This window comes from Oxyura jamaicensis, chromosome 9, assembly GCF_011077185.1.
Source record: "Oxyura jamaicensis isolate SHBP4307 breed ruddy duck chromosome 9, BPBGC_Ojam_1.0, whole genome shotgun sequence".
Lineage (NCBI taxonomy): Eukaryota > Metazoa > Chordata > Aves > Anseriformes > Anatidae > Oxyura > Oxyura jamaicensis.
In genome coordinates this window covers 16,855,723-16,883,356 of record NC_048901.1, presented here as the reverse complement: position 1 = coordinate 16,883,356, position 27,634 = coordinate 16,855,723, and the positions used below count along the sequence as shown (strand labels likewise).

The 27,634-nt window shown below is 55.5% G+C and overlaps 2 protein-coding genes and 1 long non-coding RNA gene across 4 annotated transcripts in view; 2 read left to right on the top strand and 1 right to left on the bottom strand.

Annotated features, from left to right (window-relative positions):
* The window catches only part of LOC118171833, a 75,496-nt gene that overhangs the window by 14,803 nt on the left and 33,059 nt on the right, over window positions 1–27,634 (top strand). The window contains exon 1 of one of the 2 annotated variants that reach the window (XM_035335249.1): window positions 22,003–22,165. The exons of the other annotated variant lie outside the window; for it this stretch is intronic. Within the exon in view, the coding sequence (XP_035191140.1) occupies window positions 22,003–22,165 (163 nt within the window). Of the gene's footprint in view, window positions 1–22,002; window positions 22,166–27,634 lie in introns of those variants that run through there. 2 annotated transcript variants of the gene reach the window in all.
* On the top strand, window positions 118–4,869 carry LOC118171832. Its single transcript, XM_035335247.1, has 2 exons — window positions 118–580; window positions 3,380–4,869. Exons 1-2 carry the CDS (start codon window positions 278–280, stop codon window positions 4,016–4,018), a joined length of 942 nt encoding a protein of 313 aa, XP_035191138.1. The 5' UTR covers window positions 118–277; the 3' UTR covers window positions 4,019–4,869.
* On the bottom strand, window positions 20,419–22,097 carry LOC118171834. The gene is made up of 2 exons (XR_004753419.1): window positions 21,942–22,097; window positions 20,419–20,621 (listed from the first exon to the last, which is right to left on the bottom strand). It is a non-coding gene; the product is annotated as an uncharacterized LOC118171834 (long non-coding RNA).

The window sequence follows — 27,634 nt, the reverse complement described above, 5'->3', positions numbered from 1 at the left end:
TGCTGGGCTCTTGCCCTTCTCTAAAAAAAATAAAAAATAAATAAATAAATAAATAAAAGTGAATTACAACCAAGCACGTGAAGGACATGGGTGGCAGCAGAAGGAAAGATCCCAAGCCTCACCTAACGCTGGCCACCTGGACCAGCCTGGTCCTGAGCACGGAGCTGGGGCAGATCGGCTGCATCCTGCCCACATAAAGGAGCACTTTCCTGCTCACAGGTGCTGCCGGGTCAGGTTTGTGCTGGGGTGGGATCTCAGGTGCCGTGACCTCGACCAGATGGATGGAGAGCTTGTGCGCAGAGCTGGGGGTGGGAGGCGGGGGACCCTGCGAGCTGCCGGTGCTCAGGACATGTCCCTGTCCCCCGGGAGCCAGGCACCAAGTGCTCCCCTGCTTCAAGCCGTGTCCTTAGCCCTCATTACGAGGAGGCTGCAGCTGCACTGGCCTGGGAAAGCCCCGCGGCCGCGCGGCGTGCTTGCAGCGGAAGTCGCAGCGCTCTGGCTTCGGCTGGCTTTAAAGCCCCAATCTGGTGAGAGCCGCGCAAACCCTTCCACGGAGACCCTCCCATCGACCGAGAGCCAGGTATATTGATTTAATTTGCACCTGTGCATTTCTTGGCACGGATCAGCCCGCTGCAAGCCAGGAGTAAATTCACTTAGGAGACTTCTGGCAGCAAGCTGCCCCGGCTGAGCTAAACCAGCGCGGAACAAAAAGAGTTCAACACGCTTGGCTCCGCGTGAGCCGTGCCTTCAATCCTGCCCTGAGATGGGCAAAGAGAAAAGGAGGTGAAGGATTTGGGTGAAGGATTGCACTGCGTGCCGCCTATGCCTCCTTACAGCAGCTCCATGCTGCTCCCAAAAGCAGGGGGGATGCCCTGGAGGACCCCCAGACCCCTCCTGCAGGGCAGGAGCCTCCCGCTGCCGATCTCCCCCCGGGGTCTGGGCAGCACGGCAGGGCTGTGGCAGGGTGCTGAGGCTCATACTTGAGGTTTCATGCTCTGTTCCTTTCTAATCCCAATTTTCAATTGCTCATAACTTATGTCATTTGGGCTAGAATTTTCCAGACATGAACCCCCTGAAAAGGTGGCTCTTTCCTTTTTTTTTTTTTTTTGTTGTAACCAAATGAAAACATCCAGCCAAATGTTCTGGCCGTGTCCGTGTTCTTTCTTCTGCATACTTTTTTTTTTTTTTTTTTTTTTTTTTTTTTTTTTTTTTTAAGTGAGTATACAGCGCACACAGATTTTTCCCATTATGCATTAAATACAGAGAGCGTCACCTTTCCTGCTGCGGTGTCAGCGAGGAGAGGGCCCCTGGCTGACCGCCGCGGAGCTGGCAGTGGCAGGGATGCTGCACCCACACTGAGCTCGGCTTCTCCAGCTCACCCAAACGCTGACCCCCAGCAGAGCCCTTTGGGTGCCTGAGAAACCTGCCCAGGACCTGGGCTGCGACCCTTTGAGGAAGGCACCTTGCAGAGCCATGAGTGCTTCTCCTTTATTAATTAATTCTTCATGGAAATGGAGCAGCAGGGCGGGGGGCTGGCTGCTTTTCAGCTTCAGCCTGGTGTAGGGGCAAGTTCAAAGCCTCCCGGGTATCTGAAGGTGCTGGTTTCCAAGCAGGGCTGGCAGCTATGCATTTGCAGGGCTGCATTTTTGTAGGATGTATTTATGCTGCTGCTGCTCATCCTCTCCCCGCCGCAGGGAGCTGGTCCCATTGGTGAAGGCATCTCATGAACATCCCTGCTTGGCCCACGGTGGCCAGCGGTGGGGCTGGGCAGTGCCCGTCTCCGACCCCGCAGAGGATGGTTCTGCAGCTGTTCCCTGGCAGCAAAGGGGTTAAACCGGTGGGGTTGAACTGGGGGGCTGGGGGGTCCCGTCCGGGTGTGCGGAGCAGGACGGAAGCAGCCCCCCCCGTCCCCGCCACCACTCTCCATGATGTCACCTCCCCGCTCTCCCTGCAGAGGCGTTAAACGAGCCCGTGCGCTAATTGGGGCCGCGCAGGTGGGCAGCACCTGGAGGGGCAGGGGGGGTTAACCTGGGGCTGCTGGGGGACCCCAGCCCACGGGGCAGCCCCGCTGCCCGCCCCACCGGCGCCACGTGCCGCCCCCAGCCACCGCAATGCCCCGAGCAGGCGGCGGGCGAGGGGGATCGCTCTGCAGCTTGGTCTGCTTTCCTTCTCGCTTCCGACACCTGATGGGAATCTGGAGCAGGCGGCGGCTGCAGAAACTCCCCGTTACATTTTCCAGGCGTGAGCGGGTCGCCTGACGGCACAGGGGTCGCGCGGGGCAAGCCCCAGGTGGAGGAGGCATTACTTCCCCGTGCTTTTTTTTTTTTTGAGGCGAGGACAAGCACAGGCCGTCACCGCTGTGCCTTCTCCGTCCCCATGTCGGTCCCCATCTGACCTTCGCATGTTGTCCCCACCCGATGCTGCTGGTGGGTGTGGGGTGGCCCCAAAAAGCCCCTTTCCTGCAGCCTCCTCTCCTCTGCAGAGAAGAAACGCACACAAAGGAGGATCCTGCGTTTCTCCAATTAATGTAATTAAGAGAATTAAACTTTTGGAGAGAGAGAGTTTTTCATTTTCTTTTTATTTGATTAGGGAAATTCCCACTGCGTGCTTTGTGCAAATGAAAGCCAGGCTCCTTTCCATTGTTCGGCGGCCCGGGAGGACGCCTTACCTTTCAATCTCGCACGCTAATGTGTTTAGAGTTAAAATCCTCCCGCCCCAGGCAGCTGAAGGAAGGATCCCGAAGCCTTGATTAAAGCACGGCTCCCCAAGCCAGGGTGTGCACGTGGAGCTGACGGCGAGTGCCCCGGTCCTGAGCCCTCACCTGCACAGCTGGCCAAGACACAGCACCACGGCAGGAGATGTCCTTGAATGCTGGGGGCCCCCAACCTTCCCACCCATTTAATACAGGGCGGTGCGATAAATGATGGCAAAAAAGGAAAAGCAGGAGAGATTTGGGGTCGGGTACTGGTGGAGAGCTGTCCCGAGCAGCCTGCCCATGCTGGCTCCGCTGACAGGGAGTTTTCTGCAGCCCCATCAGATGGCTTGCCCCATGATGCTGAGAAGTAATTATTTTTGTCAGCCTGAATATTAAAATCGTTTCTCCACGAGACTAGGTTTAGCTATCAAGGTTACTGAAAAATAAAACACAGGGAAAAGTCTTTGTACAATCCTACCGTGAGGCCACGGGAACTTACGCTATCCCACAAGCGCTCAAAAATTACGAGCCAGGTCCCCAAAATGAGATAGGCTTAAAAATCAATAAGAATAAAAAATACATTATGGCTTTTAATTTTTCTTCTGCTTTCTGAGCTTTCTGGGCACACAGGGGACGTGTTACACATTAATGAAAGCTGCTATTCTCATCTAAACACAATTTCAGGTGGTCGTAACTTTGGAAACCGCAGGAGACGTCGCCAGGTCCGCGGTGCGTAGCGGGACCGGCGATACCCACCTCACCGCTGACACGGATGGATGGCAACGGGAAGCAGTGTGGAAGGGGAAGAGCCCTGGATGGAGAAGAGCAATCCGAAAATTGGTGCAGAACAGCTCCTGGAGCCCCACTGGGGTTTCCCGGAGTTTCTCGCAGCAGGAAGCACATCTCGAGCCAGCCAAACCAGCTCTATTTTTTTTTTTTTTTTTTCCCAGGAAAAATCTGCTGACCCAGAGCCTGGGTTTTCCAGTTCCTCCCGACCAACGTACTGAGTCGGAGATCTGGGAGTGCTGCCTAGGATGGGGGAAACCACAGGATGGCCCCTGCAAACTGGGGCCGTCGTCCTCCATCCGTACCCCAACCATGTTGGGGCTGGGGGTGGCAGGTGGGGGATGGTGCAGAGATGTGAGGTTTGGGGTTCCTGGGGTTTCTTGGGCTTGTTGCCCACCCAGGAAAAACCATGCAGATCCCCCCCCAGCAGAGGAGCAGGGCTACCACCATTTAGCAGAAGACTCAAGCTCTCTTCTTCCCCCCAACAGCAGACTGGGAACTGCTCCCCATGGTCGGGAGCTAAATGTGAGGATTTAAAGCCCATCAGGTTCCCGGGCTCACAGGGAGCACTCCTGATCACACCATTTTTTTGATTAGGTGATGGATTTTTCTGCATTAATCCCTAACTCCCCCAGGGTCACCCACAGGAGAGGTGCCATGGGGAGGAGGGATGGGTTGGGCAGCGCCACGCTGGCTGCTGACAACAGCCATCGGGACCATGGCATGTAGAACCACAGATGCACTTGCAGGTTTCATCCCAGCCCTCACCATGCTGTGTAATTCACCACCACGGCAGGGACACGCTGGGGACAGTCCCACAGTCCTGCTGCCACTGCTGCACCGAGCATCTGCGGAGGGGAAAACTTCCCAGCACAACACCCGCAGCCTCTCAAGTAAATAGTCTTTAATGTTTCACTCAAGGGTTGTAGCCTTAATACGTAAAATCTGTTTAGCTTTTTTAATTCCTGGATCATGCTGTGGAAAGTCCTCCCCAGCTCGCCTCCTGGCTTTCCTCCCCCAGCTCCCCCAGTCCCTGCCCCGCGAGGGGCCGCGGCACCAGCTGGGAGCGGGTGGAGGTGCCCTGAAGGGGGGGGGCAGCAAGGCCACGGCCACGCACGGGACCACGAGTGGGTTGCCCAGAGGTCCCACAAAGTGGGCTTTGAAGCTAAATATTGCTTTTTTAAAAATATTTTTTTTTAATTTTATTTATTTTTTTTTTTTTTAAGAGAGAAGGAGGAAGAGAAGAGCTTTATAACAAATCCCAAAGCAATACCCATGGATCTTTCTGCTCTATCAGGATTTTTTTCACTGCAAACACCGGTGGTTAGAGGCAGCCCAGCTGCCCAGGTGCTCATCAGCCCCTCAGCTGTGTCCCCCCCACCCAGCCCCTGCTGCATCTTTTTAAGGACAGGGACAGGCAGATTGGGCTTTCCTGATGGCCCTGGGCATGAGCAGCAACAGGTAAAGGAGTTATTTGGGGGTCTCCGTCTTTTTTTTGTGCTTGTAGCCTTCAGCCAGGCAGTGTCAGTGCTATTCTGTGGCTGCTCAGCTGATTGCAGGGAGGAAATCCTGAACTGGGGGCCTCCCGGGTGCTCCCAGCTCCTGGGTGCGCACACCCTGGCCGGGGCTGCTGTGTAAACATGCAATTACAAGAACAAGCTATTTTTTCCCCGGAGATCTCGCAGCCTCAAATTAGGGAGGCTGAAGCTCTGTCAGAAGATGACGGATGTCACCGGGAGAGGCACTGATGAGCCGTGGGGAGCGTGGGGTCAGGGCGCTGCAGGTGGGTGAGCAGCGGCACCCCACGCTCGCTTCCTGCCCCCCCGGAGACAGGGGGAGGTGGGAGCTGGGTGCCGCTGCTGGGGAGGGTGAGAGGGCTTAGGGATGGGGATGGAAAGGCCCTGTAGGTCCCTTATAGCTCAAGCTGGGGAAACACGGTGGTTGCTTGATGCCTTTGGAGAGGAATAGGCCTGGAAGGGGGTGTTTATGAGCTCAGATGGGAGAGATCAGCAGCAATGATGTCAACCTCACAGCTGAGGGTCCTCAAGAATCAAGGTGAGGCTCCTGGTCGGTGTAAACAGCCCTAGGGCTGGTGGTTGGATGGAGGGAAAGGTCCTGGGGAGGTCCCTCCCTGACCTGAGTGCCTTGGAGGATGTACAAAGGGAGCTCTGTGCGCCGGAGAGGCAGGACAGAGCCCGCAGACAAGCTGGGGGCGGACTAGGCTGAGATCATGTAAACCCTGCAAAGGTAAGGGATGTGAGAGCGAGGCATGAAACGCACGCAGGCAGGCGGCCAACAGCAGCTCCACATGTCTGCCTGCAAATGCAGGGGCTTCAAAGGAGGAGGGGGAGAAGCAGCGAGCCTGGTGCGGCAGCGGTGCTGCACGTGGCGGGGTGCAGGCTGCAAGGGAATTCCCGTGCTCTTGCTCAGACAAAGGTTTTCCATGCAGCGAGGTGCTGGGCTGAGGGTGGCCAGAGTGGGCACTGTTAATATGTGTAATTACCTGCAGCGTCAGCATCCGTGGGGCCACGAGAGTCAGCGCCTGGTCCCCTCTTCCTGGAGCCCAGCCAGCCCCGAGCGATGCTTTCCAGTGCATGTGGTCAGGCCGTGTGTCAGGAGGATTAATGATAAAGGCTTCTTGGGGCTTTAAGAGATCTGGGTCTAATTTAAAACCAAAACAACACGTAGAAATTTAGGAGGAGGGGAGTTGCTGTCCTGAGGCGAGCATGGGATGCAGCTCATCACGGATCCTATCTTGCAGTAACATGTGCCAGGACCTTCAGAGAAGGTACAAGCAAACACCTGGTACACAGGAAAAACCCAGCCTCCCAGGGGTGCTTTCTTCTTTGTCTTTTGCTATTAGTCATTAGCTCATGCTCCGAAGCACATGGCCTTATCTCCCCTCTGGGCATCTTCCTTTTATCTACCTTGACTCATGGAGCTGCAGAAACTTTTATTAGCCACATAAATGTCGGATCTTCTTTAAAATCTTACAAAACTCTCTGCCTCGCCGTATCTTACGGCGATGAGTTCCACACATTAATCAGGCGTTGGTGTAAAAATGAGTTTCTCACCCATTTTCTGCCTTCGGATTCAGCCGTGGCCACAAAGCATCCCCGCGTGCCGCTGTGCCCGCGAGCATCCAGCCCCGACGTGGAGCCAGCTGGGTGCCGAGGGGAGCTCCAGCTTTGCCCGGTGTCTTCTGGTGATGAGATTTAACAACCTGACAGCGAGCCTCCTTGTGCAAAAAGTCTGTGATATCCTTGCTGGGAAGAGGGCTCACAGGGGTGGGGAGCTCAGGCTGAAGGTGTCCCCCGGGGCAAGGGCTTGGGGCTGTGCCAGGCAGTGGGAGGTGGGCGTTTGGGAAAGGGCCGCAGGGCCCAGCCGAGGGCTGGAGGAAGTGTGCAACAGGGGAGCGTTTGTCTTGATTTAATTTGACACTTAAACTGGAAGGAGTGATTTGTAGCTGTGTACATTTAAAAAAAAAAAAAAAAATCCTCCTCAAGACAGGGAAATGGAGGCAATAGCAGGTTTTGGTGCCAGATCAGATAAAACCATGTGGGTAATGCCTCTGCCTCCCTCCTTTTTATCCAGCTTTGTCTCCAGGCTCAAAAAAAAAAAAAAAAAAAAAAAAAAAAAAAAAAATCCTGATGGCTCAAAATCCTCCACTCCTGACTCTTTCCAGCACCTCCGTTGCAGGAAGGTGCCTGAACCCCACGGGGCCGGAGCTGCTGCATTGGCTCAGCCTGGTGCAGGGCTCTCTGTCCTCTCCGCTGTGCACCCAAGGGCAGTTCGGTGGCCTGGCCACCTCCAAACACCACGCTGCGTGCGGTGATGCCGTGCAGTGCAGGGGAGGAGGCAGGAGGCACGTCCCAGCCACGTGGAGGTGGCACATGGTGGGTGTGGGGTGAGCCTGAGTCAGGCCCTCGCTGGGCACCGAGGTGGCCAGGGGAGCACATAGGGGCTCAGAGAAGCGTTGGTCAGGATGAATGCGTTCTGGCACGGACCCCAATCCTTTCCTGCCCACGCATGGATGGGAATTGAATTTCCAACAGGAACAATCGTGGGACTCCTATCTGCAAGTCAGAGAGGAGAGCTAGAGATTTTTACCACGTGATTCACAGTTGTTCCTTTCATTTAAATAATGAAAAAAAAAAAAAAAAAAAAAGAGCAACCACTGATAACACAGCTCTGCCACGTGGCTGAGCTCTCCCGGGTGCGATGGGCAGGGTGAGTGGGTGCTGATGTGCCTGAAGCCTTAGGGGTGGGCGAGGGGATGCACCCCATCCTCTCCCCAGCTCCGTGCAGTGTAATGCTGGCTTCTGGGGCTTCAGCCTGGTCCCAGCTGCCCCTGGTGGGTGTTTGCTGGAGCTTTCTCAGCCCTCTAGGATGGAAACCAGGCTCCTCGGCCAGGGATTTGTTATGCTGAGCCTTTCCTTGCACCGAAACTGGGATTTTGCTCAGCGCAGCTCCAGCCCCTTGTTTCCTGCTGGGAGCAGACGCCTCCCTCCTCGTGCAGCAGCTGGGTCCCCGCAGCCTCTCCTGACAGATCGGGTTTGCCATGTCTCTGGCACATCTCCCCATCCTTGGCCATGCTCTCATTGTTTATTTCCCACCTTTGCCACACGCCGGTGCCCAGAGCTGGGCATCTTCCACGCTGAGACCGCAGCAGGACTGGGGAGGACGCTGGAGGCGAAATGCTCTTTTTATCTCAGAACAATGCTCCTTTTTTTAATCTTATTTTTTTCCCTGCTGCAGTGCAGCGCTCCTGCCTCGCGTCCAGGCTGTGTTCATTACAATGCCAGGCCCTGCTCTGTGAGCAGCCCCCGCGCCAGCTTTCCCCTGTATTTATTTAGGCATCCCCCTCGCCCCCGGTGTTTGCTGGCTCGAGGCGTGCTGGTGCTGTTGAACGCTCTCCTGTTTTTCCTGGCTCCATCACCGCTTTATCAAGACCACTTTGAGCTCCGGCCCTGCCTCCCCGCATGCTGATGGAGCAGCCCTGGCTCTGACAAAAGCCGTGGCAGCTCTCCAGCAGGTGAGGAGGTGAGCTTTGGTCGTTTGGAGCCACGCACAGGTTAAGGATGGAGCCGGGGGCGCTCGTCCTGCTGCCCCCGTGTCGCTTCCTCTTCCTCTGACCCTTTCCATCCTCATTTCTTTAACAAATGAGGCTGGTCCACGTGGGGTGAATACCCAGGGAATGCTGCTGCTGCTTGAGGATAAAAAACAAATAAAAAGATCGGCAGCATGCCCGGGGAAAAGAAAACATCCTAGAGACATCGGGGAAGGGGCACAGCACGGCTTTGCCCTGGGAAAGCCTCCCCTCCGCCCGTGTTGTTATTGCTGTTCCCTCCTCTGACCTGAGCAGTTTGCAAATATTTTCAGTCCTGCAGGTTGTTTCCATTAGGAGGAAAAATCAATGACACAGCCAAGAATCTGTGGCAGAGCCTGCTCTTTGCTAAAAACGGCCTCAATCCTGCTTTCCTGAGCACGGGGGGGGGGGGGGGTGGGCTCGTCTGCTCCCAGCCCCGACCCCATCGCTCCCAAAAAATACCCCAAACGGTGCCTCTCCCGGGTGGGGCTTCCAGCCTGCCCCAAGGCTTCTGTGGCATCTCCCCCTCTCCCCTGCAGACCCCGGGGTGTTCCCGACACCGTGCCCAGCCCCGGCGCTCGGCGGTGCCTCGGCAGTTCCCGCTAATGGGGGAAGGCTGCTATCATTGCAGCCAGCCACCGGATAATTTGCCAGGAATGCCTATTGATTTCCTGCACTCCTCTGTGCAGACAGGGGTAAATAAGAGTCATTCGTCATTGCATTATGTATCGGTAATTAAAAATTACTAGGTAACTTCAACCAAAAATTGAATAATTTGAAGTAAAATTAAATAATTCTAGGTAATCAGTACTAAATGAGACCATTATTTTACTTATCAGTGACTAAAAATTACCAGGCATTTTTCCTCGTTTGGATGCTCTCCCTCCCCCTCCGTGTCAGTAGAGCCTTTCTAATTTGTTTTAATTGTTAATTTTAATGAGTAGTGTTTTTCTGATAACATTTTAGTATGCTTTTTGTTGTTGTTGTTATTATTTTTTTTTTTTTTGAGATGGCTTTTATTGCATTGTGCAAAGCCTGAAGCACCTCAATGTGGGAGCAATTTGGAAGCTAAATTATTATTATTTATTTAAATCAAACCCTCCAGCCTCTTTAACCATTTGGCTGATTCTGTAATTGCTGTGCCGGCGTGATGGAAATGCTCCGTGCTCGCCTCTCCCTGCCTCAGAGCTGATGCAGAAGGGCCTGGGTGCTCTTCTCCTCTTGGTCACCCTCTGCACGCTGCGTCTCCTGCCACCACTTTTGGTTTGGGGGAGGTTTTGGGGTCCAGGTTTTCTTTCACCCTGGCTTTGTACGGTATTCCCCAGCCACCCTAGCTTGGGGGAACCTGGTGGCAGCTCGTGGGGCTGAGCCTGCAGCAGTGTCTCCTCACCCCACCAGGGCAAAAACAATTTTGGGGCCAGACTGACCATTTCAGCCCTGCTTTTGTCTGGCTGTGAGCCAGATATTTGAGGCAGCCGGGCAGGATGTGGCTTGTGGTGGGTTGTTTTCGCAAAGCGGGGTGCTTCCTGGATGGATGTGAAGCCCCTGAAGTGCTTCCACTGTGGGCATCCAGAAGCTCTTCCAAGTCCTCCTCCTGCCAGTTTTTGCTTTGGCTGTGTGGGTTCTTCATCTCCCTAAAGCCCCCTGAGCCACCCCACTGCCTCGAGAGGCAGCCAGGGAAGACCCCAAATCACTCGACGCAATGAGCAATGCTTTGTCTGCACCCAGCCCCTGCACTCCTTCCTGCAGGGGTCCCAGCCCGTGCACCAGGCTGTGTGCACCAGCCCGTGAGGGACAGCAGGATGGGATGGGGACAGCACTGATCTGCCAGGTGCCTCCCGAGCCCCTCTCCCCGTAGGGAGGTGCCAGACCTCCGTGTCCCCCCTGCACAGAGATGGTTTGTCACCTCCCTGCTCCGTGGCACGGCGCGTTTGTGCGCTCAGCCAGGAGTGATGCTGGCTTGCCTTGCTGCTGCTGGATTGCATTACAGCCTCCTGTCTGCGGTAATTTGCTATGCACCATCACCCCGGGGGCATGGCAGGCTCTTCTGTTCGCCAGGTTTCTCCCCAGGAGCCGCGCAGATGCCTTCCACCCATAGGACAAAGCGTGGGGAGTCCCTGGGGTACCTCCCTGGGCACACCCAGGCGTGCCATGGAGGCGCTGGTGGTGCTGGGGTCAGGAGCCTTCCAGGAGTGAATCTGGGAATGAGGTGCTTGCTGTTGTCCCTGTTTTTTTTTATTATTATTATTATTTTCCCTGTGCCCTGCTCGGAGCACAGCCCTGCCACCCAGGCATCTCTGCGGAGCAGGGAGCTTATGAAATGTCCTTACAGCATCCACTTAGCAAGGAGCAGCCCTCAGCCCACGATAGCTCCCGCTGCACAAGCTGACCAAATAGGAGAGCAGATGGAAAGAGCAAATCATTGGAGGTTTTTTTTTTGCTTTTCCTCTTTTTTAATGAGACCCTCTTCCCTCGCCTTCCTCGGAGCGCTTAGCAAATAGCTGTTGGAGAGCTCAGCCTGCTGCCGGTGCCGCGGTGTGTCCCTGCTTAACCCTAGGCTTGGCCCAGCTGGAGGGACTGGGGGCACTGGGGCAGGGGAAAACCACCAGGATCATTTTGTTTAGCTGAAAATAAATAAGGATGGTGCAATCCTGCAAGCTCTGCTCCTCTCCCTGTGAATGACACCCCCGGTGACACCCAAAAGCCAAGCAATCGAGCAAAATCTGGGACTGATGGGGCGATACCCAGCTAAGGCTGCTGTTGAGGGTCCCCCAGTTTCTCTTGCCCGGCCTGGTGGCCCCAGTTGCTGGCTCTGTGGCCAGCCCCTGCCCTCTGCTGCTGAGACCTGGAAGTGCCAAGCTGAGGCCCAGCAGCCCCAAATCCGTGGGGTGCACGGCGGGGCCATGTGCCGGGGTCAGGGCGCAGCTTTTTGTTGGGGTCTGCACGGCCCTGGAGGGGCTGGTCTGTGCCTCCTACCTCACACCCAGAAATATTTGTGTGCTTGGCATTCGCTTCCCTTTGCTTAATTCCGCCCCATTTAGAGCTAGTAAAACTATTCCCTGCAAGCAATTTACTCGGCAAATGTAGCTGGCACTTTCTGTTACTGAGTTGTCCAGGAAGAGACCGCAATTTTTAATGATTTTTTTCCCCATTCAGTGAATGCTCTTTGTGACCGTATTTGAGCTCGGGGTTGTTCATGAATGGCAGCAGAATAATATATATATATATATCCGGTGGCCTATCTGAGCTGCGGAGCTGCTATTCACGCCGCGAGGCCGGGCACCTTATCGCACGGTGCATTGTTTCTCTCCCCCGAGTAGCAGCCCTCAACTACCTCCACTTCCACCGAGAACAAAATTAATTTCATCATGCAACAAATCTGCCTGCTGGATTAAAAGAATCTGTTGCCAGCCCCAAAAGGTTTTGCAGTGAGCAGCGTCTCGCTGCTGGCTGAAGCCCTGCCGAGCAGCTTCATGCAGGTTGCACCCAGAGGTGCTCCGAGCTGCTCTTGTGCTGAAAAACCCCAAAAATGAGCTCCCAGAGAGGTGCGAGCCCTCAGTGCCCCCTGCCAAGCTCCCTAAACCCAATGATCCTGGCTGCTGCCCAGCCATGCTCGACAGAGTGAGCTCCTCTATTTTTTCCTTGGAAATCAGTCCCCCAAGCCCTTTAATCTGTCGCAGGGTGCTTTTTAAAAAAATATTATTTATTATTCTAATTGTGACACAACCGTACAGGAATACTCGCAGTTGCTCGCCTAGGGAAGGGTTTGCCAAAACCTTCCTGTTCTGGAGTGGTTTTATGGGAACTGTGTGATGAGGAAAAGATGGTGAGGGCTCACCATTCTAATTAGGATCGTTTCTGTCTTGCGAGAGGGATTGGAGGGTAGTATTTATGAATACGAGTAGGTTCAGAAAAATTCCTAGCACCATCTGTTTGAGAGAGAACAGGAAGAATTTCAATATGCTTTAGACCTTGAAGAGTGATGTTTGTATAACAGGCTCATAAAATCAATTTCTAATAGTTACAGGTACCCCCTCAGGAATTTAAATAGTCTGTTAACAAAGTTATTCCATCTGCCAAGCAAATACATTAAATATGCACGCACCGTACTGTATATGGGGTTGCGCGCTCCTCTCTACTGTACGGCGTGCCCTCGGGTGCTGCAAGTGGGTTCGCTGCTGCGTTACACCCAGACTGCCCCTGGGGCACAGGCTGGATATCACTGTTTAAGCAGGAGCTCTCTTACCTGCCTGTGGCTTAGCAGATAAATCAAGTTTACAGCCACTTTGTCCGCTGGAAGCGGAGCACTGGGCTGCTCCACCCAGCCCTGTCCCCTTCCCTCGGCTGCCCAGCGGTGCTGGGGAACGGGACCGGCTGTGAGGATCACAAAGCCTGCAGGCAGTGGAGGTGCCGTATGATGCTGCTGGGCTGTTTGGGGTCGGGCTGTTTGGGATCGGGCTGACAACACGCGGCACGTGCGGCTGAGCTGCAAACGTGTCACCCCGCTAATTAAACAGTTTGCATTTAGCGCTGCCCGCGGAGCTGCGCGACACCTCGCCGGTTCTGCGAGGATTGTGCTCTCCGCGTTATCGGGAGTGATTTATGGCGAGGGTTAGGTCGCGCATCCAGAATATCGATTGAGGAGTTTGCTGCCTGTTGTGTTTAATAGCTGTCGGAGCCCCTGTTTGCGGCGCCGTGCTGTTTGCTGCCTGCCAGCCCACGCAGCCCCGCGAGCGGTCTCCAGCAGGAGAGAGCCGGCGACTCCAGCGTGTTGGGGTGGCCGCTGGGCAAGTGCTGTGCGTGCCCAGGTGGCCCCCTGCAGATGGGCAGCACGTGCCATGCTGCAGCCATGGGCACGGCCCCTGCCCAGGGCACCCCCTGCACGCTGCGCAGCTTCGCCCAGGGGAAACTCTCCTTTGCGCTCTTCCCGGCGATTATCCCTCTGCGCTGGGCGGTTTCTTCTTCTTTTTAATTTAAAAATCCGCATTCCCACTTCCACATAGCTCGTTATCTCGGGGCGTGTGATGAGGTGTCCGGGCCCTGTCCCGGCAGAGATGATGCAGAACACATTCGCGCAGGCTGTGCGATTGGCCCCCCCCCTCCCGCGGGGAGCGGGTGGTTTTCATTTCAGCCTCTTCCATTAGAAGCTCTAAGGGGAGCTCCATCTATTAACTGAGAACTGCAGGCCTGTAAATTTTGGCAAGGAAAGGCCCTTGGAAGCAAATCATCTGTATTTTCTCAGGCCTGTTTGTCCTCCCTCCTCGCATGTGCAGCCCTGGCCGGCCGGGAGGCAGGTACCGCCGCCTCCTGCTCCGCGCGTGCAGATTGATGGTGTCTGCTCCGGAGCCCGCGCCGCCTTCCCTCTCTCTCTCTCTCTCTCTCTCTCTCTCTCTCTCCCCCTCGCTCTCTCTTTCTGTTTTTGTTCCTTTCCTTTTGAGCTGTTTCTGCTTCGTTTGGGAGACTCCTTCAGCTGCCAAGTCTTGATGTGTATCTGTTCATTTCCTAGGGCAAACGCATTGATCTGTGATTTCTGTTATGATACTGCAGATTTCTGCTCCCTTTTTTCTTTCTTATTTTTTTTTTCTTTAAACTTCATCCTGCCATCCAGGAGGCGGTTTCTGCGCTGAGGAGAAGTGCAGTGTTTCTAGAAAATGTTCGTTTCCCTGACTCAGAGCTGTGCCTAATTGCGTACAGAGCCAGCGTCCATCCCTCTTAGTTCCAGCGTAATTGTTTGCGGTGTGTTCCTTTGTGATTGCGTTATTCCAGTAATAACAGGCAGTCTCCTTCCAGATATTTATTCTTTTCATGAACATCAGCATACTGGCAAAGGGTTGGGCTTTTTTCCATCTTAACGCTCTACTTCATAGCTCAAATCTGGGATTAATGCTTCGGGGATCTCAGAGAAGACTTTCCTCTTTCCCGCTACCTCTTTCCAGAAGCGCCGTCTTTCTGCGCCGGGATTTGGAGATCTTGGACGCGTGCTGCTGCTGCTGGGGACGCTGCCCAGCACTTCGCTATCAGTATTTACTGCAGCCTTTTGGTCTTTGATTTTGTTTTTCTCCGTTTTTGGCAAAAGGGTGAAGCGTTGGTGAAGCAAATGGCAGAGGCCCTAGCCCCAGCCTCCCCACATCCCCAGCCCTCTGCGTGGCCAGGGCAGGATTTGGAAGCACAGGCAGGGCAGGGCAGGGAAGCCTCCCAGATATACTGCCTACCTGTAGTGCACCTCTGCCTGTGCAGAGCACAAGGCATTAGTCTTTCATCTTGGAAGACCTTATTTTTTATTCTGGGTTAGTTTTACAGCACCCTGATGTGTGCTCAGCACTTTACGGCTCAGGAAGAAAGATGAGGTCCACGCAGCAAGGAGTACGCAGTCAGATTTACCCGGCATTAAATCCTGACCGAGTTACAAGCCAAACGAGCTGTGTCGCTGTGCCCTGGCCTTTCTTCTCCCTGCTCCCACTCGGAGCCACCTCATCCTTTTTTTTAGTGACGCGAGGGGTTTTCTTGCCACGCAGCCTCACCTCCTGCTCTTCACGTTTCCCCCAGCATCTGTGAACGGGACGGCAGGGACACAAGTTGAGGCAAGGAGCCGGCACTTTTGCCTGTAAAATAAGTATTTTTCAGCTTGCTGGCCAGGTCAGCTGCACCCGTGCACACTGTGGCTCCTTGGCCAAGCCACTGCTTTTGGTAGGTGGGTGGCCCATGAAAGCCGCAGCGAGGAGGGCAGATGGTGCACGGCTCCCACATGGGGACTGCAAATCCATGCGGTACTGGGGCTGTTTCCCAGCCTGGCTCAGCCCTCCCAAGCCACCTGTGAGCCAGCAGAGACCTTTGGTGCTGGATGCCCAGCGCACTGAACAAACCCAGAGCCTCAGATGTGCCGCAGCCCGCTTCAGGGCACGGAGCTGTGCTGGAGGAGGGCAGTCAGCCCCGGAGCCGTGCTCCATCTCAGTCCCCTTCTCTGTGCCCTACTGGGGGACTGCCAACTCTTAGCAGCACCCTGCCCCTGAAATCCATGCAGGGGAGATGCAGCCTGCCACGCACGGCCACCACATCCCTGCCCCGGGGGCTGCCCACCCTCGGCGCAGCAAGCAGGCGGCGGGCCCTCTGCCACGGCCCCGGGCGCTGCCGTCGCCCTCCCTCGCTGCGTGGGAACCACTCCTGGGGCCAGAGCATGCCGAATTTCACTTTTCAAACGGGGCTCCTGGCGCCCCGCCAGGCAGCGCTTCGTGTTGTCAAATATTTTGGCAAACAGCGTCTCTGCTTTAGTCTGAAAGCGTCTTTCGCTAGGGAAACGGCGTCGAGGCGAGCAGCGAGCCGAGCCCCGGCACGCTACGATGGGATGGGACGGGATGGGATGGGATGGGATGGGATGGGATGGGATGGGATGGGAGGTGCTGGCACAGCTGCCCCAGTCCCATCGCACCCCGGCTGGGATGTGCTCAGGACCACAGCTGGGCAGGGCGGCTGCAGCCAGCAGGGAAGGGTCCAAAAAGTCTTCCAAGGTGACCGAAATGATTGGTGGAATCAGGCTGAGCGGGGCAAATCGTATTGACAAGAATAAGTAAACACTAAAAAGTGATTTTCAAGTTGCTATTTTGGCTTTTTGTTCTGAAATTGCTCTGTATTAAAAAGGGAATAAAAGAAGAAAAAATAAGGAAAAAAAAAAAAAACAAGCTCTAAGTAAACTAGAAATAAGGGGACTGTATTTTTTTACCAGCTCATTGGAAAAATGAAACATATTTGTTCTGGGTCAGACCAAAACGAGCAAAGCAATCAGTTATCCACAGAGCCACGGTGCAGGCTGCCTTCCCTTCTGCTCACTCTCCTGGGCATCTTTGAAAGAATATCCAATACCTTTTTATGATGTTTGAAAGAAAATATCTCCAGGGAGGAAAAAGCGAGGTGTGATCCCAAAAACTCTGCTCTTGCAGCTTGGCCAGGCCCATCTCCCCTTCCCTCCGGCCGTGGCTCCTTCCCCGTCACGTTGTGCGGTGAGCGCGCGCATACTCACGGCCCCGGCACCACAATAGGTTTTGAAAGCCTGAGAAATCCTCCCGAAAAGCCTGGTTTCCGGCCAAAAACCCGAGGTTACGCAAACATATGCAGAGCTTGCAAACAGCCTGCGTGTGTCGGATGGAGAGCAGCTTTGCGGAGCAGGTGTGAGATGATTCGGGAGGATCTGCCTTTCCCGACGTCTGTGCTGCGCAAGGAGCCCGCCTGGGGGGAGAGCCGAAAATAAGTGTCAGCCTGCAGACCAAACCCAGGCCTCATCCCATGCACCGAAGAAAAACCAACCCTGACCCCCCTGGGGCCCTGCTGAGCCGCGATGCTGCCGCCCACCCACTTCCCGAGTCCCCTGGGAGTCGCTCGAGGGGAAAGGCAAGAAAAGCCCTTGCGCCCACGGAGGAAGAGGAGGAGGAGGAGGAGGAGGAGGCAGGGTTTGCCCCAGCCCCGGTTGCAGGAGGCAGGCGAGGGCTGAAACCAGAGCTGCCTTTTGCACGGCAGGAATTCGGTGCTGCGAGCCGGGCGGTGCCGTTGGGAGGTGTGTTGGGCAATAGATGAAGATTTCAGTCTGGGAAAATGGTGAAGCTCGGTCTCCTTTTCTCAGGCGACGTGCTCGTGCCTTTGAAGAGGTTTGGAGGCAGATGGCTCCGTGGCAGGCACAGCAAAGGCACCCCTGGAAGCCTTGCGAGCCAGCGAAACCTCCGAAAACTCCCATCTCTGGCAGCTGCCAGGAAAGCTTGTTTGGGTTTTCAAATCTGTTCAGAAGAGTCGTTTTCTTCTGAAAAACTGTGGCTGTCAAAGCGCCATGCTAGGGTCTCATTTATTATGTATTAATGACTCCACATCAGATGGGCCTGTTTTACAGTATCAAAATATTGGAAATATCAAGGTATCAGCAGGTCTGAACGGGAACTGTCAGAGGCTAAGCTGAACGGGGAGATGCCATGGGGATGGGCAGAGGGGCTTTGCGAGCACACACAACATCATGCTCCCTTCAGCAGCTCCTCTGGGGGCTGAACGTCATCCCCTGGGTTGCCCAGAAATGTCTGCGAGAGGGTTAGGGGAAACTGAGGCACGGGGCAGTGGGGCTGAGCGCAGGCACGTGGAGGAGCTGGGACCAAAGCCTGGGGGATTTGGTGGCTTCGCCTTGTGCCTTTGCTGCAAATCCACCTTCCTGTGCTGCTGCTCAGCATTAGGGTAATATTAGTTTGAGGGAAACAGTGACAGTCTGGTGGCTTTTTTATTTTTTCTTTTTCTTTTTTTTTTTTTTTTTCAGTTGTGTCATGTGGGAGCTGTTAAAAGAGTTGCCTACATTTCACAAATATTTCCAGGAACAAACTTGCTGGTGTCTGGGTCTGTGGAAGAGGGAGCGTGATGCTGACCGGCTGCCAGACCACGCTCTCCATCCATCAGTCCATCCCCAAAACCTCCCTTTTCCCCTTAAATTGCTAACAGAGATGTGCCTGGCTGCCAAAGCATCTGCTTTACCTGCCTCGCCTCTGAGGTGCCTGGCGCAGGTTAGAGCAGGATAAATCCCGAGCTTTTGCATCCCCCACCCCCAGGAGGAGAAAAAGCAGGGATTTGCTCTGGAGAGAAGCAGGAGGCGAAGCTTTCTCTGAAGCAGGATCAACCCAAACAGCATGAGAGGGAGGACAGGGAGGTGAGAAGGGATCTCCCTGAAGGACACCCCCAGGCACCCCGATGCGGAGAGCAGCGGGGTTTCTCCGTGCCTCCTTCCCCCTGCCCATCAATTCTGCCTCGGTGCCGGGTGCCTCCTGCACCTGCCTGCCTCCATAAAGGGCGAGCAGCAATAATAGTCTGTGGTTAAAGTATTGCCCTCAGATGATAATCAGCGGGACGTGGTTTATTTAGAGCAGCTGTGCCAGGAGGGGGGTAACCTCTCCGTCCTCGGCGAGCAGCTCAGTTGTGCTCGGCGCAGGGAGAAGGATGCGTTGGGATGCGGGGCTTCTCCAGCCCCAAGCTCCCCGAGGCAGGTGGGGGTGCAGGCAGAGCTGGGTCACCATTTGCTGCAGGAGCAGAGAAATTGTGTTGGTGAAACTTTGGCCAACGTTTCCCCCAGGTGAGCGGGATTGTGCTGCGCTAAATCCAGGCCGTGCCGTTGTCCCCAGGATGTTACCTCCCTCCTCAAACAGAGGCTCCATGGGGATGGGGACAGGGAGAACAGCGAGGCCCGGCTCTCAGCCTCACGTTGGAGGCTCGGAGGCAGCTTGAGGCCAGCCGAGGGAAGCGTCCCGCACGTGGGTGGCGGTGGCGCGGGGCAGAGCGATGGTATTGCAGGTATGTCGAGCACCTTGTTTGTTATACCTGGAGCATGTTGCAACAGCACTGGGTTGTGCAATGGTTTTCCAGGAGATTTCAGCGCTTTCAGCTCTCGGGGCCGTCGTTCTCTGGGGCTTGGTTTCTGCCGAAGTGGGATGCTGTGGGGAGAAGGGTGGAAATCAGCCCCTCCTCGGGGGGGATTTTGTGTGGAGATGATACCAAATGTGTGATGGAGAGAGGGAGGAGGAAGCTCCCACCTTCCTAAATTGCTTCTTCTGTGAGCGCTTTTTGTAGGCACCGAGTAGGCTCAGGGTGAACGCCGGGTATAGCTCCCGCTCCTGCTCTGTAGCCACACTCCATTATGTGCAGGTTGCACAAGCTGCAGCCAGGCTTTTTGCCCCCAGGGACTTAAACATTTCCTTCTGCCACCAGCACGAGGTGTTGCTGGAGAACATCTCTTCCCCACGGCGGGCTGAGGATGCCGTGCTCCAGCCCCAGAGCTGAGCCCCATCCTTGGGGCAGCTGCCGGTGAGCCCTCCCCAGGCTCATTTCCACATTTTCTTCCCTTTCCCTGTGCTCCCATATGGTTTTCTTCCTCCTTTGTACCCTGCCTGGGATGGGAGGGCGCATACCAGGTGGCGTGAGGTCCCCCCACCTGAGTTTTGCCCCCTGCGAGGTGTGAGAGCAGAGAGCTCAGCCCCCCCTGCACCCCTAATTTTGGGCATGGCCCACTCAGGCAAATCCCCTGAGACGCCAGCAAACAGACATGGGCTTGGCACGGGATTTTCAGAAGTTTAAAATATTGCACAACTCGGAAGAATTATCACTGGGAAAATCGCTGCGGCTCCCCGGGGAGATGCAGCGCTCCGCCACAAACATGGAGGCAGTCGAGCTTCTCGTTGGAATGGTCGCGGGAGTTTCTCAATTTGGCCATCTTCATTTTCCAGAACTTCCATCTGCACATTGGCGGAAACCTTCCCAGCCCGGGTTGTGCCCTCCGCTCCGGGGGATTTCTTTTTATTTCTGAAAATGCCAGCTGAACGCTGGCACGGTTATTAGGAACGGACGGAGGATCTTAGCACGGAAAATGTTGGGCAACCCCAAATACCGCCCCGGCATGCGGCGGGGGGAGGACAGCCTCCCTCCTGGATGGGGACGGGGCTGCACAGGGTGCTCCTGTGGTCTGGGCACAGCAAATAGTGGGGTGCAGACACCCCAAACCTACTTCCCATCGGGACCCTCTGCCAGGAGGCACCAGGCAGCAGCTCAAAAAGGGGCCCTTTTTGTCTTGCCACCTCATCCAGGCTCCTCGTGTGCTCTTCAGCCTTCAGAGAACGGGTTGTGCCATGTCCCCGAGCCCACAGCGAAGTCCCCCTCTGTGCGTCTCTTGCAAGGAATGAAATAACCTGGAAGCTGTTGGTCTCTGGAAGCAATTTAGCATGGGACGTGGCTATTAATTTAAATAGATTACAGAAATTTGAACTAAGCTGCGTATAAATCTTCTGACCAGCTCTTTGGGCTTCAGACTCTGTTGTTTACACTTTTTTTTTTTTTTAAAAAAAAAAAAAGCATTTTATTGATTCCTGAAGCTCTGATGTTTTGGTTGGAGCTCGCGTCTCCCTATCTGGGCGCGGATGGCAGGCGGCTTTGCTCCTCCACACGTATCACCTTTCAGAGCTACTGTGAGTAAGACGCAGATGTTGTTAGGTCTCAGGTAAAGCCATCAAAGGTGGACGTTCAATCAAGTTTGACATCATCTTCAACCTGAAGGCAAACGGGTTGGTTTTGATTAGCAGCCCGCGGGGCTGCGCCTAACCCGTATCAGAGCTGCTGCTGCTACTTTACCTGAATCGCAAAACCACAGATGGTAATTATAACGATAAGTGCTTACAGATTTCCTAACAACAAAGATAATTTGTTTGCTCCATGCCTTGTTAGAAGGGGAATTTTGTTCTGGTGGCTGGGTGGTTTGTGAATCAGCCATTGCCCTTTCACCCCTCTGTCCCCGGCCTGGCTGCTCCCCCCCCGCATGGCGATTAGATGCTGATCTGACACGACGGGTCCTGCCGAGCCCGCTCGCCGCGGCTTCTGGCCCTGTTTGGAGGGTTTGCCCCATGCAAGGGGGGTGCCTCATGCAGAGGGGGTGTCCCGCGTGGAAAGGGTGCTGCACGGAGGGAGATGTTGAAGCCTGCTGGATCAGCCCTCAGCTGCTCACCAAAACCAGCACCCACACGGTTCATGCAGCGGGTTTTGGGGGGGATTTGTGGCTTTGCCTGCATCCCACAGGCTCGTCTGCTGGCAGCACACGAGTGCCGGGGAAGCCGGGGTGAAAGCTGGCTGCGAGTCTGCCCTGGGCCTGCTGGGCCGCTGCTGAGGATGAACGGCCGTGCCGGGGGACAGGCAGCATGCCAGCAGCAAAACTCGGGCCTCTTCTCCCTGTTTTTTCTGGGGACTGCTGCCAAAAATGCAGCTTTCCTCCTGACTGAAGGTGACCCGGCATCGGAAGGCTGGGGAGAAGGAAGGGGGAGCTTGTTGCACGGCGGCTGCCATCGGTCTGTGACGATCCGGGGTGTCCCGCTGCGGCTCCCTGGGGCTGGGGGCAGCTCACCCCTGAGCTACCACAGCTGGGGATGGGGCAGGAGCCCACCAGCAGCCCCACGGCCATCCACAGCCTCTGCCCGCCCTGGAGCCCCCAGCTCAGGGGCAGCAAGGGCATCGTCTGGCCCGCTTTGCGGGTGCACGGAGAACAGCCTTGCTTTCTGGGTCTCGCTTTAATTATCCTGGAAGGACGCGGCTCGTTAAGTGCCCGCTTCGCTTTCCAGCGATCCCTTCCGGCTGCCAAGTGCGCTCGGCAAACAAAAGCATTCCTCTCCCTGCCGGGGCCGCGGCGGCAGCCCGTATGGCGAGCAGACGGAGGCGATTAGTGCACACGAGAGCAGGCTGCCCTTCTCCCCGTCCCTGCGCACAGCCCGAGACCCCTGAGCAGCCTCCTGGCGAGCAGAAACCACCGTTGGGCAGAGACCCCTCCAAAAATGCCCCTGCGCTTCTGCACAAGCTCACGTTTGCTCGGCACGGGCAGAATACCTGAGGGTCTTGCGCCAGAGCCCGTTTCCCCGGGGCTCCCCTCTTTCCCGGCTTGGATCAGATGATTTTTTTTTGCAGGCCAATAGTGCTCGGAGTGGTTCAGGAGGGTGATATCGATCTTGTTCGTATTTGTTGCTTTAATGAGTCACAAGTTCTGTCTGTGAGCAGAGGTGCTCTGGAGGTGCCGGCCGGGGCGGCTGTGGCTAACCTGCATTTCTGGAAGGGTAGGAATTTCAGCAGATTTGGGGAACTGGTGTTTTCTTAGATTCCTCAAGGAAATTACGCTAATTGCAGCGAGCCCCGTGTCCCTGCAGACTGCAGATGCGATAGGATCTCCCCAAATGCCTGCCCGCGATGACGGCATGCTTCCCACAGCGCTTCCCCTGCCCCTCAGCGCCGCGGGACCTGCTCTGAGCCGCAGGGGATCTGCCAGACCAAAGCCTCCCTCGCCGCTCCGAGACAAAATTGTTTCTGCGCTGGTTCATCTTTTGGCTGCGGAAGGTGAACGGGGTTGAGCGAAGACGTTAGCTCATCGTATGGCAGGGGACGTGCTCCCTCGGCCGCAGCAGCTGGGATCTTGGCTGCAGCCACCACTCCGCCTGTTATTATTTTTAAATGGTTTTAATATTCAGGCTCTCCGAAGCGCCTGCACTAATATCCGCACGCGGGTGTGGCGTGCAGTGTCGCAGCACAGTGCAGGAGTGGGATTAATATAAACGCTCCGTGGGGTATCCCTAAACAATGGCCCCGTATTAATCAGCTTAATATTAATCAGCTTTCTGCTCTACTCGGATGGAAGGAAGCCCCCATTCCGGAGCAGGACACTCCTCCAGGCTGGCCTTGCAGCCCGGCTCCGCAGCCATGGGAGGGGAGCGGTCGCGGGAGCAGGGTAGCTCGCGGCTTGCAGATGCTCCTCGATGGGCTTAATTTAAACATTAAATCCCAATTTGCCTCCAGGCTCAGAGCATGGAAAAAATTAGAGCAAAAGGAGATTTTTTTATTTTTTTTTTTTCAGGAAGCTCCGAGTGAGGAAAGCAGGGTTGTAATAGAAATACTTTTTTGACCTTAATTATGGCTTCTAATGGAAATCATTGTGCAACCTTGGCAGCGGGGCCGGGTGAGCACAGGCAGGCTCGGGGAGGGCAGCGGCCACTCCTTCCCCTCTGGGACAGCAGTGCTGGGGCATGAGAGGCGAGGGATAAACTCCTGCAGGACCGAGCAATGTGGCCGAAGGCTGTCGGCCTGCGGAGATGTTTGTTTAAACCATGAGGATTGTGAAATCCTGACCCGGCGTTGGCCGGGGTGGGAGCGGTAGGGATGGATCGCTGGTTAGGAAGCGTGCCGCCCTTGGTGTCGGTTCAAACCTCCTTGCTCTGGAAACCTGCTCTTGTTATTCCTGCCGTAACCCAGGGATGGGTCACTTGGCACCGCCTGGGAGTGATCGCACGTGGGGTTAATGTGGTCTATGAGCTCCGTTTGGGGCGACGGATGGCTGCTGGCCCTTTGCAGGGCTGGGGATCACCTGGCTCGTCCCCTCCTCCGCCACCAGGCAGCCGAGCTCCTCGGGCATCGCGTGCTGTGGGGCTGGCAGGAGGCTCGCCCTTGTGCTTTCTGCTCTCTGTTCTTGGAAACACGCGGAAACCTGACCGTTTGTTTTTGTCCTCAGAAGGGTGCTGGAAAACCCCAGCCCCGCTGTGGGTGTTGAGCTCTTCGGAAAACTCTGGCTTTCCTGCTGAAGACACAACCATGTTAGTTCCCCTCCATTGCCTGTGTCTCCGTGTAGGCTGCAGAAATAAAGCAAAAGTTTAACATGCAGGCATTTAACCCTTTGGAGGATCCAGTTTACACACAGCATTAAATAATATAAAGAATCATTTGCTGCATTTCGACAGTTACTGTTTTAAAGTTCTTATCACATTTATTTCTTCTTATATCAAGGTTTTTGTATTGTGTGGTGAAGATTCGTCTCTCTCCTTGCCTAGTTTATCTATAATTCAGGACGCTTTTACACTTAGGTTATAATTGACTTTTCCACGCTGCAGCGACTCAAACAATAACTATTAATATTCAGCAGTCTATAGTGATAAAGATTTCCATTTACTCTCTTTTACTTAACCGTGTGAATATACGGCATACTATCTCGCACGGTTAATATTGAATTCATTCATATTTATTCTCCATTTTCCAGTATAACAATATTGAAACAGTGAGCAGCGTGCTCCCAGCCGGGCAGCGCTGGGGGTGCAGGAGGGAGCTGCCCTGCTCCCCTGACTGCCTGCATCCCGGGGGATGCTGGCTATGCCATGCAGCCACGATGCTGCAGGTGTTTCTGAGGCTGTGGAAGAAGCTGAGGCATTAAGCACAGCTCCTCTCCATTCCTCGTCTGCAGGAGCAGGGCTGATGTCCCACCCAGTGCTGCATTCACCCCCTTCAATGTTTTCAGCCGTTGCTGGAACCAGTGGTCTCAAAAACCCAAAGGGGTTTCAGCTAGTGTGAAAGAGGGCTGCAAGCTGAACCTGGGAGTGCTGAAACTGGGTAGGATTTCTTGGTACCCCACGCTGGGGTTTGCAATAACCCCAAGGACACCCCCTCTCTCCCATCCATCCCTTTTCCTGCTGTACAGTGCAGCAGGGGGGCAGGGACAGCTCGCAGGGAGCTCCACATTGCAAGCCATAATGCGTGGATGAAACCACATGCGTTTTCTTCCCATCTCCCCATGAAATCTGGGTGTCCCCATGGGATGGCTGGCACTGTGGGGACTCCTGGCTCATATCTGGTGCCACGAGCACAGGGAGGCCGTGGGGAGATGCCATCACCTCCCTAATGGAAGGTGGAGCAGGGGCCAGCCGCGAGAGCCAGCAGCAGGCTGGGTATTAATTGCAGCTGTGCTGAGCCGTTGTGACTGAGCTCTTCCTTGTAATTATGAAAAATGTCCTGCACACAGGAAAAGTGGCAGATCTGCTGCCCCCTGCTCCGAAACAATGACTTTCCCAGGCAGCTCCTCTCCGAAGCAGAGGGGCTCTCCGCGCGCTCCGCGCCAGCCACCCACAGAGCGGGGCTGTTCCCACCGGTGCCGTTGGGAAGCTGCTCCTGCGCTTCACGGCTAGTTAGGGGCTAGTGGGGTTAAACGGATAGTCCATTAATCTCAGCCCCGCCGAGGTCAGAGCCCAGGGACACACACGCTGCGGAAGATTTATGGGCAGCCTGGGCCAGTGCCCCATTCCCGGGGTTGCTGCCAACGCTGCCCGGCACGGCGGGCGCCTGCCAAGAGCCGGCTGGAGGGATGCTCTGCCAGCGAGCTGCTCCGCGGCGGTGATGCTGCGGCGTTTCTGCATCCCACCCCCCTAAAACAGCTCCCTGGAGCCGTGACCGGGGATGGAGCTGGAGGGTGCTCCCTGATTGTTAAATCCACTGGCCTTCCCTCATCAGCTGCAGCTCGGGGCTGCCCCTGCGGTGCGCGCAGCGATGGGCTTCCCTCCGCCGCCTGTTCCTCTTGGCCTCCGATCAGAAGCGCGTGCTATCTGCCTGCTATTAGCCTGCCTGCTGCTATCTGCCCCGGGAGCAATCTCGGGGTGAATGAATAAACACAACAGCATTTAGCAAGATCTGAAAGGAGATTTGATGATAATTTCTTCCCTGCAAATTGTACGTGCTCATGTTTTCAGTGCGCTGAAGGCAATTAGAGCAGAGCGGAGCTGGCAAGATGAGGGGCGACGCTGAAGAAGCTGCGACTGTGGAGCCATAATAATAATTTAGATTCTATTTAGATACAAGTGGCTACAAGTCGTGTCTCAATATTGAATCAATCGACACAGACAAATGCTTTAATACGGAGGCATTTGTTTGAGGAGAAGGAGAGGGACCAGCCTTTTAGAGACAGCCAGGTGGGATGGATGGATACACGGCCGGGATGAGCTTGGAGCGCCCGGTGGGCTCCGCAGCCGGGAGGGGCGATCCTACGGGGAACAAATGGCTTTTCTTGCAGCTTTTGGCATTCTGGGATGGCTTACGCTAGGCATCGATTGGGGAGGTATTTTTAGAGGCAGTCTGGTATTTGTTAACCTTCTCATGCAGAGTGGAGCTTTCTTCTCGAAAGCATGTGTGCGCGCACGCGTGTGGAAGGGAGGGCGAGATCCTTCCAGAGATAAAGAGCAAGTAGCCAGCCCCAGCCAAGCGCCTGGTGCAGCTGTATAAATACGCGGCGGCCCCCTCGCCCCCACCTCCTCTTGGCGAGTGGGATTGGTGACACTGGAGAATGCTTTGCTGTCATTAGCTAATTGAGCTGCTGATGTTAAGAAAAGGTTATGTATTTCTCCTGGTAGTTTTTCTTTGTAAAACTCTGACACGGATCTCTTGCAATAGTGGTAATAATGCCCCAGCTGGGGAATCGGAGCAAATCTTCCCTATGGTGGAGATTTGTTTTTCCCCCTCTTTTCCTTCTTCCCTTCCGAGCGGCGCTGGCTCTGTGCGGGAGCGGGCGCCTGCCTCCTGTAAGCGATACCTCCCGCTGCCGCCCCGCCGGGGCTGCCCGCTGGGCTGGGGACCACCAGCAGTGTGAGCCCTCCACGGCCACAAGCCCTCGAGAAAACCAAGTCAGGGGCTTGGCACCCGGTGGCTGGGTTCCCCCCCCAGCTGGGCATGGGGTTTCCTCTGGGGTCTGAGCCCTCTGGGTGCTTCCTAGGGGGTGAGGCTGTGCCCAGAGCACCCAGGGGACAGGCGGTCACCTGCACCATGAGTGAGGCACTGCCAGCTGCTCCTGGAGACACCATGGCTGCAAACCCATCTTCCAGCAGCTCCCAGCTGTAGGGGGAGCACAAAAAGGGGTGCCATCCTCCCGCTGGGAAGGCAAGGAAAGGCTGAGCACCACCAGGTGGGTGCCAGCACATGCAGCATGGAGGGCTTCACCTGTATTTCTCCCCTGTGGACACTTAGGCCAGTGCAGCATATCTTGCTACAGATTTTGCTCCGAGTCTGGCATCCCTACTAATTCTGCTGAAATCTTGGCTTTTGTTTCCCAAACCTCTCTCGTTGTCGTGGCTGCGGTGTGGTCAAACGTGGCCATGTCCCCACGGCACCACACGTGAGCCCGGGCAGCCGTGGGGTCAGAGCCCAGCCGGCGGTGGCTGTGGCCGCAGAGGTCGCCGACCCCAGCGTGCCACCACGGGGAGGGGTCACCCCAGCCCCTCTGCCAGCGCCGTGTGCTCTGGCTGCTCCTTAATTAATCCCAGGCAAAATTAATCAGTGGACATCCGACAGCTGGAGAGCGGATGGCGGGCGCTGGAGCTGCAGCTCCCCTGGGCAGCAGCGTGGGGCTGGCGGGGAAAGTCTGACCCCGGGGCTGGAGCCGGGCACTGTGCTGGCTCCACCAGCAGGACATGGCTCTGCTGCCTGCTTCTCCTGCTCTTCGGGTGGAAGTGACACTGCTGCAGGTGTCCCAGGTCCCTGCCCCATGGCACAGAGGGATGCTTGTGGGGAAGGTGCTGTGGAGTGATGGGCACTATTGTCACAGGCTAAGTTCCTGAGGAAAATGACAGCAAAATGTCTCCTGCGCACGGGGACAGCCTTAACAGATGCCACACTGCGCAGTTTGCTCGCAGACAGGGCAGCATGGGGCTGAGCCTGCCCTTTGCAGGACTCCTCATGCCCTCCTTGTCTGGTGAGGAAGACCCTTTCCTCGGGGAGCCCAGGAGATA

Excerpts from the sequence above, each read along its gene's own strand:
- LOC118171832 (XM_035335247.1), top strand. The coding sequence starts at position 278 with ATGGATGGAGAGCTTGTGCGCAGAGCTGGGGGTGGGAGGCGGGGGACC. Across the intron at positions 581-3,379 it reads TCCCATCGACCGAGAGCCAG|GTGGTCGTAACTTTGGAAAC; the intron begins GTATATTGATTT and ends ACACAATTTCAG.